Source organism: Schistocerca americana, chromosome 3, assembly GCF_021461395.2.
Source record: "Schistocerca americana isolate TAMUIC-IGC-003095 chromosome 3, iqSchAmer2.1, whole genome shotgun sequence".
Lineage (NCBI taxonomy): Eukaryota > Metazoa > Arthropoda > Insecta > Orthoptera > Acrididae > Schistocerca > Schistocerca americana.
Genome location: NC_060121.1, coordinates 508292708 through 508310608, shown reverse-complemented (window position 1 = coordinate 508310608; position 17901 = coordinate 508292708). Strand labels below are relative to the sequence as shown.

Sequence of the window (17901 nt, the reverse complement as noted above, 5' to 3'; positions counted from 1 at the left end):
GTCCTGTATTCCATGATTTTCCTTTCTCGCTGTAAAATCCTGCAGTCTGGTGAGCAAGGGAAGTGATGCTCTCCACAGCTGACACATGGGAGGCGGGGCACAGAGTACCGGGATGGGATAGATGTCCACAATCTCGAAATGTGATGCTGGAAGAACAGTGGGAAGACTTATCGCCGAACTTTCAGCACTTAAAGCACCACATCTGGGGAGGGATATATGGCTTGAGATCACAGCGGTAAACCATCACCTTAACCTTCCTGGGTAATGTGTCACCCTTGAAGAACCAGATGAAGGCACCGGTCGTAACCTGATTATCACTCTGACCCCAACGGACGCACCGGACGAAATGGACTCCTCGTCGCTCTAAGTTGGTGTGCAGCTTGTGGTCAGACTGCAAAAGAAGATCCCTGTGGAATATAATACCCTGGACCATATTTAACCTCTTATGAGGCATGATGGTAACGGAAACATCCCCCAGCTTGTCACAAGCGAGTAATGCCCGTGACTGGGCAGAGGATGCCGTTTTCATCAAGACTGACTGACTGCATTTTGGACAAGCTCTCCACCTCCCCTAACTTCTCCTCTAAATGCTTGTAGCATTGCAGCTATTACACGACTGCAGATTTTTGCAGTAAGTTTGTTACATTATGGCAAGCTGTTTTGGAAGCCTGCAGTATAGTCGCATTTGGTGGCGGCCAGAATGTGGCCTGCTGTATGCGCCATAGCCACACCTGTCGATAAAGCGAACTGTGAGAATGCTCACTGTGGCGAGTACTAAAATCACTTTTTCACCTCACCTAAGAAACTAAATAACTACGTTAAATATTAGCTGTTTTATTCCAAATTTGCTACATGACCTTTAATTATTCAGACGAACTTTGTATCAAAATTTGATACTGCTATCTATAATAGTTTCGGAGATATACAAAAACTATTAAAAAAGTACTTAACTGACACTTAATAAAGTAAATTCAGATAGTAACAAGAACAGTTTATATTTATTTTGTTATTTGAAATCAGTAATAGCACTCTTAGTGTGGCGATTTATTTTATAAAGATTTTCAATTCTAAACTTTCGATAATTTTTCATTCGTAATGGAAATAACAGTTATATTTATATTTTGTGTTAGGGTGAGATTACATGACAGTGAATGTGAGTGTGTCGGCGGGACATGTGTCAAATTTCAACTCTACTGTCTTACACCTTACGTAACTAGCAAGAGTTATGTCACCAGGATGTCATGAGAAACTGTGAATCCCCCTAACTGGCAGGTGACGTATGTCTATGAGCGTCTGCTTTTGTAATAAGGCAGCCATAAAGGTAATAAGAGGATAATCAGTCCTAAAGTATATTTCAAGCATAGTTTTCTGTTCGTTTTCATTTCGTTTGGTTCGGTGGAACATTTTGCTAATACTTGCAGCATGAAACGACGTAGATGCATCTGCGAATGTTGATTGGAGTAAAGCAGTTGGAGTGCGAATATGATCATGAAAGATTAATCTGATTGGCTGTTCTTTTTGATCAAACAATGAGAGTATGCCCTGAAAGAAACGGCATTCAGGCAGTCGTGGACTAGCTGTCAGTCAAGGTCATGTTAGACGTGTCCGAGAAAATTATTTGTAAAAGATGAAGAAATTACTGTTATATCGCATTTGGTTTATATTGCTGCTCAAGCAGATGCAGTTACGGACAGTTCTGTGAAGTTTGGGAGATTCTGGAGTATTCGTTGTAGAGAAAACCACATGTGAAACTATCAGCCTTTGTAAAGAATTCTGTATGGCATGTTCAGTATGCATTTACAGAACATTTTTGGCTAGCATCTTCTTTTGAAGAATCCACAGCAAAGGACTGCGTGTGAAACTTGTTTCATAGCAGAGTATTGACTATACTAGTCTCGTAATATTTTGGGTTGGACTTACTGCTTTTCTGGCTGTCTAGCGTGTGATTTAAGCTCCATGAACTAGTAGTGGATTTGCTACTGACGTAAATGTAGGCTTGTTGAAACCATAACTAAAGACAATAAAAAACATTAGTATCGATTAGCGCACATTTTCAATGAAGGAATGAAGCATCCATTTTCGCCCGTTAGTACTAGAGATTTAGAGGTTTATTTTGTTACCTGGGTTACACAGACTTTGCAATCCTAAGTATGGACGATGGTTTTCTTCAACACTGCTTTTAACATTGTTTACATAATACCATTGAATGCAGAAACGGGTGGTGAACGAACGCTAACTGAGGTAGGTGGACATTATTATTGCAGGTTGCTTCACACAGGGCAATCGAACATAACGAAAAATCTGCCCCGCCGCAATCGGTGATGATTGGCCAGGAACTAGTACAAAATAAGAGTTTGGAAGAGCAGGAACTGTATATGAAAAAAGCAGTAGTGTTTAATTGAACACATAAAGTGTTTACACGCATGGGAAAGAAGGAATTGGAATGTAGGACTAAAGACACGTGTGCAATTGAACGTGCATCGAAAATACGACAACGAGTGGAATGAGGCAGCAGACTCGATAGGTGACATCACACTATGGCAGACCACCGCCCACTGTGGGGTGGTTGCAGCTGGAAGGGAAACGGGGACCCGTGTTTTGGCGTATGTGAAGTTGGGGGACGGACCCGCTGTATCGCCTCGCCGTGCAGATCACAAGGAAGAAAAAATAAGTGTCGTCGTACTTCTTTGTGTGTGTGTGAAAAAACTTTGCATCATGGTGGAAAGTAATCAGGACCTAGTATATGAAAAACTGAAGGTAGTTTAGGTAATGTAGACCATGAAGTTGATTTCATCAGTAGTGGTTTCAGTTTTGATGTGTCACAAACAGAGGATAGTGGTTTGCCAGATTCAATTCGTTCTAGTTATGGTATAGAAAATGAACAGAGCATGGTAGAAGCCACTGCTAAGTATAGGCCAGTCACTGTGACTGAAACAAAGCCAAAACCAATATCTGTTACTAGTGTTCCAATGGATAGTATTTCCGAAATGGTAACAAATATTTTGACACATGTAAAGGAAGTGGGATGTGATATGAACACGAAAATGAAAGAAATGAGGTCAGATCTTAATGGTAGAATAAGTGGAGTGGGTAACAAAATTAAATCTTCATTAAGTTTGGATATTTACGATAAAATAAATAAAATGGGTACTAAGCCTGATGCTAAAATGAGTAAATTAAGTTCAGAAATGAATGAACTGCATTCTGAATTTGACCAGGGATTTAGTAACTTGTCAGTTGAAATGGAATCTAAAATGGACAATAAAATGTCTGAGCTGAAGGGCTCTATAAAAAATGATATGACTTAGTTTAGTAATAACATTAAAAGTGACATTAATCAGGTCAGGCGAGAATGCAATGCTGCTATTGTAACGGTGAAAAGTGAATTACATTCCCGAACTGAACAAGTTGCTGAGGATACTGAACAAATTAAAGAGAAAATAAATTTAGAATTAAACCAAAGAGAAAATAAATTTAGAATTAAACCAAGTTAATGAACAGGTACACAAAACAGAGAGCTGCTGTGAGAAAAGCCACACTGTATTAGAAAATAAAATCAAAGAAGAAAAAGATGGGCCTGCAAAGTTTGGTATGCAAGTGGCTAGTAAAATTACTAACATAGAAACTAATATCCAACAATTCAGTACCAGTGTGAATGAGAAATTGTGTGAGCACGAGGGCAGACTAACCTGAGTAGAGCAAAATCTTAACAACGATAGTGGCTGTGTAGCAACTAATGGTGTAGTAGTATAATCATCTGAAATTGCATATGTAACTCATCAACAATTTTTGAAATTTGATCCAAATAAGAATGTTCACCCTAAGAATTTTGGAGTGACTATGAAGATGTGTTACCTAAAGTATGGAGAGACAAACGAAAGCAGCTAGAATCTGGGGGAATTTAGCTTCTGATAAATACGACAGTTTAACAGATTTCAAACAAGCCTTTTTCGATGAGGAAAAATGTTGGTCATGGGAAAAGTATGATCCAAAAAGAAAGGACATTAAAAGATTTGTACAGAAATGGATAACTACTTTGTGATATTTAAATGCCAAGGTTGAAGCAGAACAAATTATTATGGGGATCGAAAGCAAGTTGCCACTGTATTGTCGAAATAAGATCATTTCTGCTCCCAGGGATAACACTGACTGTTTTGTTCATTATTTGGAAACAGTTGAGAACCTCTTAAAAAAAGAAGAAAGTGCTAGGAAAGAATATAGGCCTCCCACTAGACCCAGTGAAAACCGAGCAGACATCAGTATAAACATGGTTTCAGTGCCGCCAGTGATCGGTTATAGAGGAAGGGGAAGAAAAGGGAAGTGCCAGTAGGAGCAGGTTCATTAACCCAGACCGGCATGCCCTCTGCAATCAGCTGAGAGACGATGACGCAATGGATGAGCGTCACCTGTCAGGTGGTAGAAACATCAGAGGCGATGGCGGATTACAGCAGTTAAACTGTTAGGAATCTGTGATGATGCTGACACTCGCAGATGTACATATTACTGAATAAACCATCTAGCAAAACCATTTGCAAAGAAGGCACCTACTAAACAGTATTTTGAAAATAATATTAACGAAAATAGAAGGGCTAAGGAGAGTGATGCTGCTAAACAATTTGTTTCTCTTGAAAAGGAAGTACCATTTTGTAAGAGTGAAAGTTCAGACAGATATCAGCAGAACCATTTTAAAGAGGAACTTATTTTAGAAAGTAAATACGTACATCAAGAGGTTGGGGTGGATCAGCACCGCAGAACAGATGAGGCAACCTGTAGATTGTAGAATTAATATTATGGAAATGCAGGAGAAAGAGGATGACTGGGTTGAGGAGTTTTTGAGTAATGTAAGTGAAGTTATTTCAGAAAGTGAAGATGAGGAATCAGGAGAGGAAGAAGAAGGGGATAATATAAATAGTTCTGTGAACACCACAGGAAGGGTTGTAGAAACAGAATATATATGAGGGGAAAAAAGAGGAAAAGAAGGAAATGCTTTTTTCATTATGACTAACTTAGTGAAAGAGGCTAGTAGTAGTAGAAATAAGGTGGAAAAGGAGTCAATAAATGTACAGTTAATTTCCACAGGAGGGGTAGGTTTTGACAGACAAGAGGTGGTGCACGATTTGCTAGACGGGCCTGAATGTAAATGTCTAAAAATAAATCCTGGACAACCTATAATTGAGGCAATGGTTTTTAACGAAAAAGTTAAGTGTCTTGTTGCCAGTGATTCTCAAGTACGTGCGGTGTCACAGGAATTTGTGAATGCTCTCCCTGAAAGAAAAGATGTAACTATTATGCCAGTGAGTGGATTAAACATTATTGCGGCCACTGGTAGAAGCGAAAAGGTAGTTAAGCAAGAGTTGATGATACCCATTACTCTAGGTGAGGGTCAGTTGGAACAGAGCTTATTGATTATTAAAGGACTTAATGATGAGATGCTGGTAGGTGCCGACTTTTTACAAAAATACGAAGGTGGATTAGATTTTGGAAGTTTGGTGGTGGTAATTATAGTACAGGGTGAAACCATAACTGTTCATTTCATTTGAGAAAGATTTTCTATTGCTCAAGATTTGCCAATACACCTTTGCAGGACAGCTAAATTAACTGAAGGCTATTATGAGTACGCCGAAGAGAGAGAAGTAGATCTATCAGAGGCAAGGGGGTGGCGTAATGCCTGTGATTTGAATGACAACATAATGGAGCAGCCATTAAGTAGCAGTAGCTACAGGCCTCAGAGGGCGTTGCACTCGATGCAATGCTAAGTATTTGACATACACTAGGTGCTGGAGTCATTGACAATACTATTTCTGTTTCTTTTCGTATTGTCAATCTTCTGCTTCTTCATTCAGAACTTTGACTATCATCTTTCTTTCTTTCCTATCAATGTAAATAGTGTCAGTAAATAGAGTTTGTGGAGTAGTACAAGGTATACAGAGAGAAAGTGTCCCAGTAGAAACTAAAAGCACTAACCAGAAAGACAGAGGAATGAAAGTCTTCTTTAATGTGACAATACAGTAATATGGCAAGAGATTTTAGAAGCTTTTGTGACTTGTAAAGATGTTGTAAGAGTAAGGTGTCAGAGGCAAGAGAGGACTGCCTGCCTAACGAGTAAAAAAGAATTTTTGTATTTGAGATGACTTGGAAGCCACAGAGAGGTTAGCTTAGGTGGATCCTAGTAATTTCAATAACTTGTATTCCTTAAATATTGTATACGAGAAGTGCAGAGCCACAGAAGTGGCATGGGTTATGCTCAAAATTTTCTACATGGACTTTTGGTATTCTTTGCCAATAACAATGTATTCCTTATGTAAATGTATGTCTAATGTGAGGACTTCACTAAAGCCACAGAAGCTGTCAAGAATGATCTGCAGTAAATTTATAAGGACTTTATGTAGAATAGATAATTTTGGTATATAGTAGTATGTAAGAGGTGTCTCAAATCTACTGAAGTCGACATAAGTAAATTTTAGTAATGCAATAAAATTGTTTTCTCTTTTAGTATGATGTAGATAGGAGGTGCTACAGGACTGCAGGATGTGGACTGAACTGTTTTCAGCGCTCAATAATTCTGTGTTTATTTATGTAATGAGTAATGATGTTTTTCAGAGCAGCAGATGGTGGCGGAGATAACTTGGCAGGATACTTTATGATGTTATATTTTGTTCTTTGTGTACAGTAGCTTATTTGTGTGAAGGCGAGCAGTGAATTTTGATTTTCTGAAAGAGGGATAAGAAAGAGCAAATTTGAATTAGCAATATTTGTAACAGTACCTTGCTTAAATTACGCACAGATTTTGAAAATATGATTTCAGTAGTAGTGCCAATTTTGGGAGCACTATTAAAATTTTTAAAAGCAGTTAATTCATTTTTCACTGAATTAATTAATACTAAATGTAACAAGATGTTAAATTGCAATGAAATATGAATTTGCCCGAGAAAGAATTTATTTGAGTAAATAAGAAGTAAAAATGGAGGACAGTAAAGTTTATATACATGATTGAGAATGGATGCTGAGATATACGTATATTACAGGTGCTGATGGAGAACCCGAGGTTGAGAGAGAGCTGGACGCTAAATATCCGTATCAGCCATTTTGTGATTCCAGCGTAAGTGCTTATGACCCATACTCATTTTACTTCATTAGTGAAAACACAGGAACACCCCTAAAAGTGTAAAGAATAGACGACGTAATGGGAAAAATATATATAGAGGGAAACATCCCCCGTGGGAAAAATATATATAAAAACAAAGACGCTGTAACTTACCAAACGAGAAAGCGTTGGTATGTTGATAGACACAACGAAAAACACACACACACACACACACACACACACACACACACACACAAATTCCAAGCTTTTGCAACCCAAGGTTGCTTCATCAGGAAAGAGGGAAGGAGAGGGAAGGCCGAAAGGATGTGGATTTTAAGGGAGAGAGTAAGGAGTCATTCCGATCCCGGGAGCGGAAAGAGTTACCTTAGGGGAAAAAAAGGACAGGTATACACTTACTACGAGTATACAAAGACAATGGGGAAGGTGACATATACACTGATTTACCAAAGTCTTTATTAGCAAGTTCTCCAATGTGATATGTACGGTAGGCAATAATGTCTCTGTCTACAAAACTTTCAAGGCCACCGACAGACGGAACTCCGGTACCACCTCGTACAATGGCTACAGTGAGCCAACCGTTACCATGAGTAAAGGTATCGTTAATGTCAATACTATAATTAAGTTTACAACCACAAAATACACATTGTCCATCGACAAGTGCTGTAGCGGCGATATTCTTCACAGTATTCCTCTTCTTGTCTGCGGCTGATGTGGAAAACTCCATGTTCTCGATTGTTTTAAAAATTGTGTGTCTGGAACGACGACGAATTCTCCTGTAAGGCATCGTGGCGGTGTTCATGCAGTTGCGCGCGCGCGCGCGCGCCCACACACACACACACACACACACACACACACACACACACACACACACATCCATCCGCACATATACAGACACAGGCAGACATATGTAAATGCAAAGAGGCTGGGCAGAGATGTCAGTCGAGGCGGAAGTACAGAGGCAAAGATGATGTTGAATGACAGGTGAGGTACGAGCGGCGGCATCTTGAAATTAGCGGAGGTTGAGGCCTGGTGAGTAACGGGAAGAGAGAATATATTGAAGGGCAAGTTCCCATCTCCGGAGTTCGGATAGGTTAGTGTTAGTGGGAAGTATCCAGATAACCCGGATGGTGTAACACTGTGCCAAGATGTGCTGGCCGTGCACCAAGGCATGTTTAGCCACAGGGTGATCCTCATTACCAACAAACACTGTCTGCCTGTGTCCGTTCGTGCTAATGGACAGTTTGTTGCTGGTCAATCCCACATAGAAGGCTTCACAGTGTAGGCATGTCAGTTGGTAAAGCACGTGGATGCTTTCACACGTGGCTCTGCCTTTGATCGTGTACACCTTCCGGGTTACAGGACTGGAGTAGGTGGTGGTGGTGGTGGTGGTGGTGCATGGGACAGGTCTTACACCGAGGGTTGTTACAAGGGTAGGAGCCAGAGGGTAGGGAAGGTGGTTTGGGGATTTCATAGGGATGAACCAAGAGGTTACGAAGGTTAGGTGGACGGCGGAAAGACACTCTTGGTGGAGTAGGGAGGATTTCCTGAAGGATGGATCTCAGTTCAGGGCAGAATTTGAGGAATTCGTATCGCTGCTGGAGAACCACATTCAGAGTCTGATCCAGTCTCGGAAAGTATCCTGTCACAAGTGGGGCACTCTTGGGTTTCTTCTATGGGAGGTTCTGGGTTTGAGGGGATGAGGAAGTGGCTCTAGCTATTTGCTTCTGTACCAGGTCGGGAGGGTAGCTGTGGGATGCGAAAGCTGTTTTCAGGTTATTGGTGTAATGGTTCAGGAATTCAGGACTGGAGCAGATTCATTTGCCACGAAGACCTAAGCTGTAGGGAAGGGACCGTTTGATATGGAATGGGTGGCAGCTGTCATATATTATTCCTCAATGGTTTGAGAATTTAAAGAATTTAGAAAAAAAATTGTAATATGAAAATTTTGAAGGTTGAATTTGGTTGTAGTCATTCTTTGAATAAGAAAGTATTAAATTGTAAAGAAGCCGGTACGAAAACTAGATGTTTTATTTGTTTTCAGCTGATGAAAAATAATTTTCTTTTTTTGTAAAATTAATTTCCTGTACGTCATCAAGCCCTAGCCATTAACAGTTGATGTAAATAGATATCTCTTGCTGTGATGTGGTATAATTTAAATAATTTGATCAAATGAAAAAGAATTTTTTGGAAAAAACAGTTTAATGAAAAGTGTCAGTGTAATGAATGAAAAACATTACAGCAAAAAATTGTAAGAAACATAAAAATATGATCAAGAAAATTTTTAGTTTCTAAGGGGGTGTGTAGCGTTGCAGCTATTGCGCGACTGCAGATTTTTGCAGTAAGTTTGTTACTTTATGGCAGGCTGTTTTTGGAAGCCTGCAGTATAGTAGCATTCGGAGGCAGCCAGCATGTGGCCTGCTGTATGCGCCGTAGCCGCACCTGTCGCTAAAGCGGACCGTGGTGTGTACTAAAATCACTTATTCACCTCACCTAAGAAACTAAATAACTACATTAAATATTAGCTGTTTGATTCGAAATTTGCTACACGACCTTTTATTATTCAGACGAACTCTATCAAAATTTGATACTGCTATCTATAATAGTTTCGGAGATATACAAAAACTATTAAAAAAGTACTTACCTGAAACTTAAGAAAGTAAATTCAGATAGTAACAAGAACAGTTTATATTTATTTTGTTATTTGAAAACAGTAATAGCACTCTTAGTGTGCCAATTTATTTTATAAAGATTTTCAATTCTAAACTTTCGAAAATTTTTCATTCGTAATGGAAATAACAGTTATATTTATATTTTGTGTTAGGGTGAGAGTACATGAGAGTGAATGTGAGAGTGTAGGTGGGACATATGTCAAATTTCAATTCTATACTGTATTACACCTTACATAACTAGCAAGAGTTACGTCACCAGGATGTCATGAGAAACTGTGAATCCCCGTAACTGGTGGGTGATGTATGTCTACGAGCGTTTGATTTTGCAATAAGGCAGCCAGAAAGGTAATAAGAGGAGAATCAGTTCTAAAGTATATTTCAAGCATAGTTTACTGTTAGTTTTCATTTCATTTGGTTCAGTGGAACATTTTGCTAATACTTGCAGCATGAAATGACATAGATGCATCTGCGAGTGTTCACTGGAGTAAAGCAGTTTGAGCGCAAATATGATAATGAAAGATTAATCTGATTGGCTGTTCGTTTTGATCAACCAATGAGACTAAAGTCTTTCCCACACATTGGGATGAGTTATATGCCCTGAAAGAAACAGCATTCATGCTGTCGTGGACTAGCTGTCAGTCGAGGTCATGTTAGATGTGTCCGAGAAAATTATTTGTAAAAGATGAAGAAATGACTTATATTGCATTTGGTTTATATCGCTGTTCAAGCAGATGCAGTTACGGACAGTTCTGTGAAGTTTGGGAGATTCTGGAGTGTTTGTCGTAGAGAAAACCACATGTGAAACTATCAGCCTTTGTAAAGGATTCTGCGTGGCATGTTCAGTATGCATTTACAGAACATTTTTGGCGAGCATCTTCTTTTGAAGAAACCACAGAAAAGGACCGAGTGTGAAACTCATTCCATAGCAGAGTATTGACTGTACTAATCTCGTAATATTTTGGGTTGGACTTAGTGCTTTTCTGGCTGTTGTAATGGTACTTGAATTACATAACCATTACGGCACCTCAACTCAACCTCTCAATATCAGCAATATTCTACTGTGTTTCTATAGAATAGTTAACATATTTCTGAGACAACATTCAGATTTGATTTCATTAATGTAGAGGTACTTTGATACATCGATATGTTTGTGTTGCAATGATATTATTCTTATGTGTATTCTTTCTTTTGTCACTATGATCTTTGTTGTACTTGTAACTCTGATTTTTGGGCGCGTAAGCGATTATTAGTTAGTTGTTAGAGTGTTGGACCTTGAAAAAGTCAAGTCTTAGACAACATGTTGGAAAGACGCATATTGTAGTCAGCTTATAATATGTGAACTTTAACAGTGAGGAAGATTTTTCGAGTATGTTTTGTATTGTGAAGTGATGTTTTGTGTGTTACGTGATATTGCGGCAAAAGTAATAAAAAAGAAGTGTAACTTAAATTCGGAGTGCTGATTACTTTTTTACATCACCATTGTGCAAACTTTCAAAGGTTTAATCTTCAAGAATGGTTTGTGAAACACATCTATAAAACTTTTGAATATAGCAGAATAAAACCTAGGCCTCTTTGCATGCGAGCTTGGAATCATCACCACCTAGATTTTTGACGATTGAGCCATGATTTTACAACCAGATCAGCGTGGAAAACACAAAAAGATGAGTGCCTAGTTTATTCATTATTACATGAAATGACTTTATTAACTGTGCTTTAATGACACCTGGCACATAATAACTTTTTTGTTGCCTGAAAATGCAGTATTTAGCAGTGTGAGCAGCACCACAATCATTATTAAATTTTGACCTTTGTTGTGGTAGGGTTGTTAGACTGTCTAGCGTGTGATATAAGCTGCATGAACTAGTAGTGGATTTGCTATCGACGTAAATGTGGGCTTGTTGACACCATAACTAAAAGACAATAAAAACATTAGTATCGATAATCGGACATTTTCAATGAAGGAATGAAGCATCCATTTTTGCCTGTTAGTACTAGAGATTTACAAGTTTATTTTTTTTTTTTTTACCCGAGTTACGCGGACTTTGCAATCGTAAGTATGGACGATGGTTTTCTTCAACACTGCTTTTACCATTGTCTACATAATACCATCGAATGCAGAGCAACAGGTGGTGAATGAACGCTATACTGAGGTAGGTGGACATTATTTCTGCAGCTTGCTTCACACAGTGCAATCAAACATAGTGACGAACCACCCCGCCGCATGCTCTACAAAAAAACTGAGGCTTCATCGAGACAAAGGAGCCCCATCAACTTGCGTACATATGAGGTACCAGGGTGAATAAGGTTTGCTGCCATCCTTAGCCTGGTGTTCCTTCCATGGTGTGACCAGGGAGGAGAACAATTTAGGATCATACTTCCTGGCATTGTACTGAGACGTGGAACACTTAGAGACTGATGGCATTTTATCACCAGATTTTAATGATGTCCACCCAAAATCCTGTATCATTTCAGTGATACTCTCTCTGCTATTTTGCGATAATACAAAACATGCTGCCCTTCTTTGAACTTTTTCGATGTACTCTGATAAAACCTATCTTGTGAGGATCCCACACCATGGACAAACGTATTCTAAGCAGTCTCCTTAGTAGATCTGTTACATTTTCTAAATGTCCTGCAAATAAAACGCAGTCTTTTGTTAGCCTTTCCCACAACATTTTCTATGTATTCCTTCCAACTTAAGTTGTCGTAATTGTAATTCCTCGGTATTTAGTTGAATTTACAGCCTTTAGATTTGACTGATTTATTGTGTAACCGAAGTTTAATGGATTACTTTTAGCATTCATGTGGATGACCTCACACTTTTCATTATTTAGAGTCAATTGCCAATTATAGCACCATACAAATATCTTTCCTAAATCATTTTGCAATTTGTTTTGATCTTCTGATGACTTTATTAGCCGATAAACGACAGCGTCATCTGAAAAAAACCTAAGATGGCTGCTCAGAATGCCTCCCAAATTGTTTATATAGATAAGGAATAGCAAAGGGCCTGTAACACTACCTTCAGAAATGCCAGAAATCACTTCTGTTTTACTCGATGACGTTCCGTCAGTTACGGTGAACTGTGACCCCTCTGACAGGAAATGACGAATCCAGTCATGTTACTGAGGTAATATTCCATAAGCATGCAATTTCACTACAAGCTGCTTGTGTAGTACAGTGTCAAAAGCCTCCTGGAAATGCAGAAATAAGGAATCAATCTGAAATCCCTTGCCAAGAGCACACAACACTTCGTGTGTGTGTAAAGAGCTAGTTGTGTTTCACAAGAACAATGTCTCATAAATCCATGTTGACTGTTCGTCAATAGACCGTTTCCTTCACGGTAATTCATAATGTTTGACCACAATGTATGTTCCAAAATCCTGCTGCATATTGACATTAATGATTTGGGCCTGTAATTTAGTGTATTACTCCAACTACCTTTCTTGAATATTGGCGTGACCTGTGCAACTTTCCAGGCTTTGGGTATGTATCTTTTGTTGAGCAAATGGTTGTATATGATCGTTAAGTATGGAGCTATTGCATCAGCATACTCTCAAAGTAACCTAAATGGTATACAGTCTGGACCAGAAGACTTGCTTTTATTAAGTGATTTAAGTTGCTTCACTACTCTGAGGATATTTACTTCTACATTACTCACGTTGGCAGCCGTTCTTGACTCAAATTCTGGAATATTTATTTCATCTCTCTCTCTTTAAGGCATTTCGGAAGCCTGTGTTTAGTAACTCTGCTCTGGCAGCACTGTGATATGTGATGTGTGGTCTTCGATAGTATCTCCATTGCTATTGCACAGAGAAGGCATTGATTGTGTCTTGCCGCTAGCATACTTCACATATGATCAGAATCTCTCTAGATTTTCTGCCAGGTTTTGAGACAAAGTTTCACTGTGGAAACTACTGTAAGCATCTCACACTGAAGTCTACGTTAAATTTCGAGCTTCTGTACAAGATCGCCAATCTTGGGGATTTTAAATTTGGCAGGTTTGTTTCGTTGTTTTTGCAAACAGTTTTCTTACCAGTTTTGTGTACCAAGGAGGATAAGTTCTGTCGTTTGTTAATTTATTTGGTGTAAATCTCTCAATTACTGTTGATATTATTTCTTTTAATTCAAGCCACATTTGGTCTACGCTTATATTGTTAATTTGGAAGGAGTGGAAACTGTCTCTCAGGAAGGCTTCAAGTGAATTTTTATCTGCTTTTTTGAATAATTATATTTTTCATATATTTTTGGAGGATTTGGGGGTTACAATATTCAATCTCGTTACGACAACCCTGTGTTCACTAATCCCTGTATCTGTTTTGATGCTCATTAACTCAGGATTACTTGTTGTTAGGAGATCAAGTGTGTTTTCAAAACCATTTACTATTAAAGTGGGGTAATGAACCAACAGCTCAAAATAATTTTCAGAGAATGTGTTTAACACAATTTCGGATGATGTTTTATGCGTACCTCTGGAATTAAATATCTATTTTGCGAAGATATTGAGGATACATTAAAGTGACCACCAACTATAATCGTATGAGTTGGGTATGTGTTTGAAATCAAACTTTAGTTTTCTTTGAACCTTTCAGTAATTCTATTGTCTGAATTGGGAGGTCGGTAAAAGGATCCAATTATTACTTTATTCCAGATGCCAAAAATGATCTTTGCCCATACTCATACTAACTCACAGGAACTATCTACTTCAATTTTACGACAAGATAAACTACTTGTAACAGCAACAAACGTGCCACTGCCAACTACGTTCAGCCTATCCTTTTGGAACACCATTAGGTTCTTTGCAAAAATTTTGGCTGAGCTTATCTCCGGTTTTAGCCAGCTTTCAGTGCCTGTAATGATTTGAGCACCAGTGCTTCCTACTAGCACCTGGAGCTCTGGAAGTTTCCCAACACAGCTATAACAATTTACAACTGTTATACCGATGGTTCCTGATCTACATTCTTCCTGTGTTTGGCCTTCACCCTTTGTGACTGAAGCCCTTTGTGTGTTTTCCCAAGAACCTCTAACCTAAAAAACTGCCCAGTGCACACCACACAGCCCCTGTTACCCGTGCAGCTGCTTCCTGTGTATAGTGGACTCCTGAACTGGTCAGCGGCAACCACCCTTTGGCGCAAGTCAAGGAATCTGCAGCCTACATGGTCGCAGAACTGCCCGAGCCTCTGTTTCAGACCCTCCACTTACCTCTGTACCAGAGGTCTGCACTCAGTCCTGTCGACTATGCTGTAAATAGTCAGCGCTACTTTCATCTTGCAAGCAAGACTGACAGCCTTTACCACTTCTGTTAGCTGCTTGAAACCAGATAGAATCTCTTCTGATTCAAAGTGACCCACAGCATTGGTACTGACGTGAGCCACCACCTTCAGCTGGCTGCCCCTGTGCTCTTCATGGCATCTGGGAGGACCCGTTCCATGTCTGGAATGACTCCACCCAGTATGCACACAGAGTGCACACCGGCTTTGTAACTACCACACATCCCACACAAGTGCAGGAGAATGTCTCCCATACCATAACACTGCTTCCACCAGCCAGCATCCACGGCCCACTCCACATTTCGTGCTGCCGTTCACCTCAATGACAGTGTCTGTGGAGATGACCATCAACCTAGTGTATCAAAAATGTGATGCACCTTAAGAGCCAACATGTTTCCATTTATTGAAGATCGAATCCCAATGGTCCCATGCCCACTGTTATTTTAACTGATGATGTCATTGAGTCAACAAAATAACACATAAGAGTGGTATGCTGCAAAGCTCCATGTTCAACAATGTACAATAATCGGTGTGCTCTGAAACACTGGTGCATGCACCAACACAGTGATCTTTTGGCAGAGGTGCTACAGACCATCATCTATCCTACTTTACAGAAGAGAAATCTCCGAACGACATGTTCTTAGTGCCTAGAGGTAATTTCACTGTCCTCCTCCCTCTATCCGTAGATGCTCAGAACAGTAGCACATTAACATTTGACCACTTTCACCATTTTCAAGATACTTGTTCACAAGCTCTGCGTAATAAAAATCTGCCCTTTGTCAAAGCCACTTTGGATTTTCCCCATTTGCAGCGCATATCTTCACTAAGATGAACCCCATCCACGTCTACTCCACTTGAATACTTTGTTACCATGTCACATGGTTGCAAAGCCATCAGGCGGCATCCGTTGCGGTGATCAGTGGCCCTAATGTTTTGATTATCAGTGTGGTTGCATATCAATAGTCACTGAAGTAACAAAGAACACAGAGCTGCTCTTTACATATGTCGATTATAGTTTCTGGTTTGTGCTCCTGTTAATTTACTCAATATTAACAATACAGTACGTATTGTAGAATTGTGCCTCCAGATATGCTAGAAGCACAAAATATGCGTAAAACATATTAAAAGGCCATACAGCATTGTAGCCTGCAGCTGCCTGCTAAAGCTTTGGAAAGGGCTGCTATGTTCAATAAATTAATCCTCATTTTATCATGGAGAAGTATTATTATGGTCTTAATAAAGTAGGCTGGATTAAGTAGGCCAAATGATACGGAAGTCGGATAGTATCAAGCTGGATAGTTGAGTGTCTGCTGTGCAATGAAGAAATGTAATCCCATACGATGATTTTTCTGATGCCCTTTCCACAGCTCTCTTATGATTACTTCGTTTGCAAAGAATTAGGTGAACTACCTAAAACATACTCATCGTGTAATTACTTTGCAACTGTCTGGTTCGACCCATCACCATTTGGCTAATCGTGATGCCCACAACTGCTTTGAGTTGGGGAAATGAATAACTATATTTTAGTTTGACAGCCGCTATAATTAGACTGGTCACACCATATGTTTCAATATGTTTCAATATGCAGTGGATGTCATGCAAAACATTCATTGTGCAACCATGGAAACCTAACTTGGGAAACAAAACCACTTAAAGTGATCAGGAAGCCAAAGGTTAGTTTGACCACCATAGTGGGTTTACTGGACATGGTCCTATTGGAGGTTTTACACTGACTTTTGAACTAGCTGAAACAACCACTTATAGACGGAGCAACAGTTTAATATCGACTCCAAACCACAGTGCAATTTAACATTTCACATATTAACAAGTCGCTATCAGAGGTTGAGAAAGTGTTAAAGTGGCAAAAAATCCTGGAATCAAACCCAGAAGCTTTGGATTTGTAGCCTGGCACTTGCCCCCTAAGCCATTTGTTTCACATAAGAACATGATTTTAAGTAGAATGAGATCAGAATCTTATCTGTATGATGATAACATTGTTTAGAAAAGCATAACTGTAACGTATCCTAAGTCTCTTATGTTTTGATAGTCGATATGGTCATACTGTGAATGGACAAACAATATAAAAAGAACAACACTTTACAATATTTCTCAGAATTTCTGTACTGAATATAAATGAGGCATAGCATCTAGTTAAGCACCCTCACAAAGTGAATAACAGCAATATAAGCCAATAATAAAATTATTATTTTTTTGCTTACTTTCATTTTCTTTGGGATCCCAACCAAGCCTCTGACCAACCCTGGCCATTAACTTGCGTCCATATGCCTTGAAAAGATCTTCATAATCTGTGTGAGAAAGTAGGATTGACAATTTGCTTAAGCAGTTGCTGATGCTAGACCATACAGTGTAATTGTCTTCATCACTGAATGCTTCCATTAGCTTCAAAACTTCTACTGTTGGAGTCTGTCCAGCTTGAACCTGTTGAGAAGCAGATTATTGAACTCAATAAAAGTAGCTGATGGTCCATTTGTTTTAATGTATGCACTCCTGGACCAAAGAATGTAATGAAAAACATATTCACTGTCACAACTGTAAGAACAAATACAAATTAATGATGTCAAACCCAATTACTCTGTTCACAAAACAAATTTCAAAATTACTGATTATTAAGACTACTTAATTATAGCCTGATTACAATTGTTAACTGAAAGTTCACAACTTGGAACAAAATTCTCTCAATCACAGCACACTGTCCACATTCCACCACAACATAGCACTTTGTGGGGATGTAAAACCACTGGCTCTAACCCCTCCCCCCATAATATCTCCACCCTACCACAGCAAGAACAACTCTATCTTTGCCAGATCAGTTCTCTGTAGTACATGCTCAATGTTA

General features: G+C 39.1%; 1 protein-coding gene across 4 annotated transcripts in view; it reads right to left on the bottom strand.

The window, feature by feature from the left end:
* LOC124605204 (puromycin-sensitive aminopeptidase) overlaps positions 1-17901 on the bottom strand; it is a 165298-nt gene that overhangs the window by 33733 nt on the left and 113664 nt on the right. For all 4 annotated transcript variants that reach the window (XM_047136741.1, XM_047136739.1, XM_047136742.1 and 1 more), the window contains exon 10: positions 17264-17483. In XM_047136741.1, coding sequence (XP_046992697.1) covers positions 17264-17483 — 220 coding nt within the window. The remainder of the gene's footprint in view (positions 1-17263; positions 17484-17901) is intronic.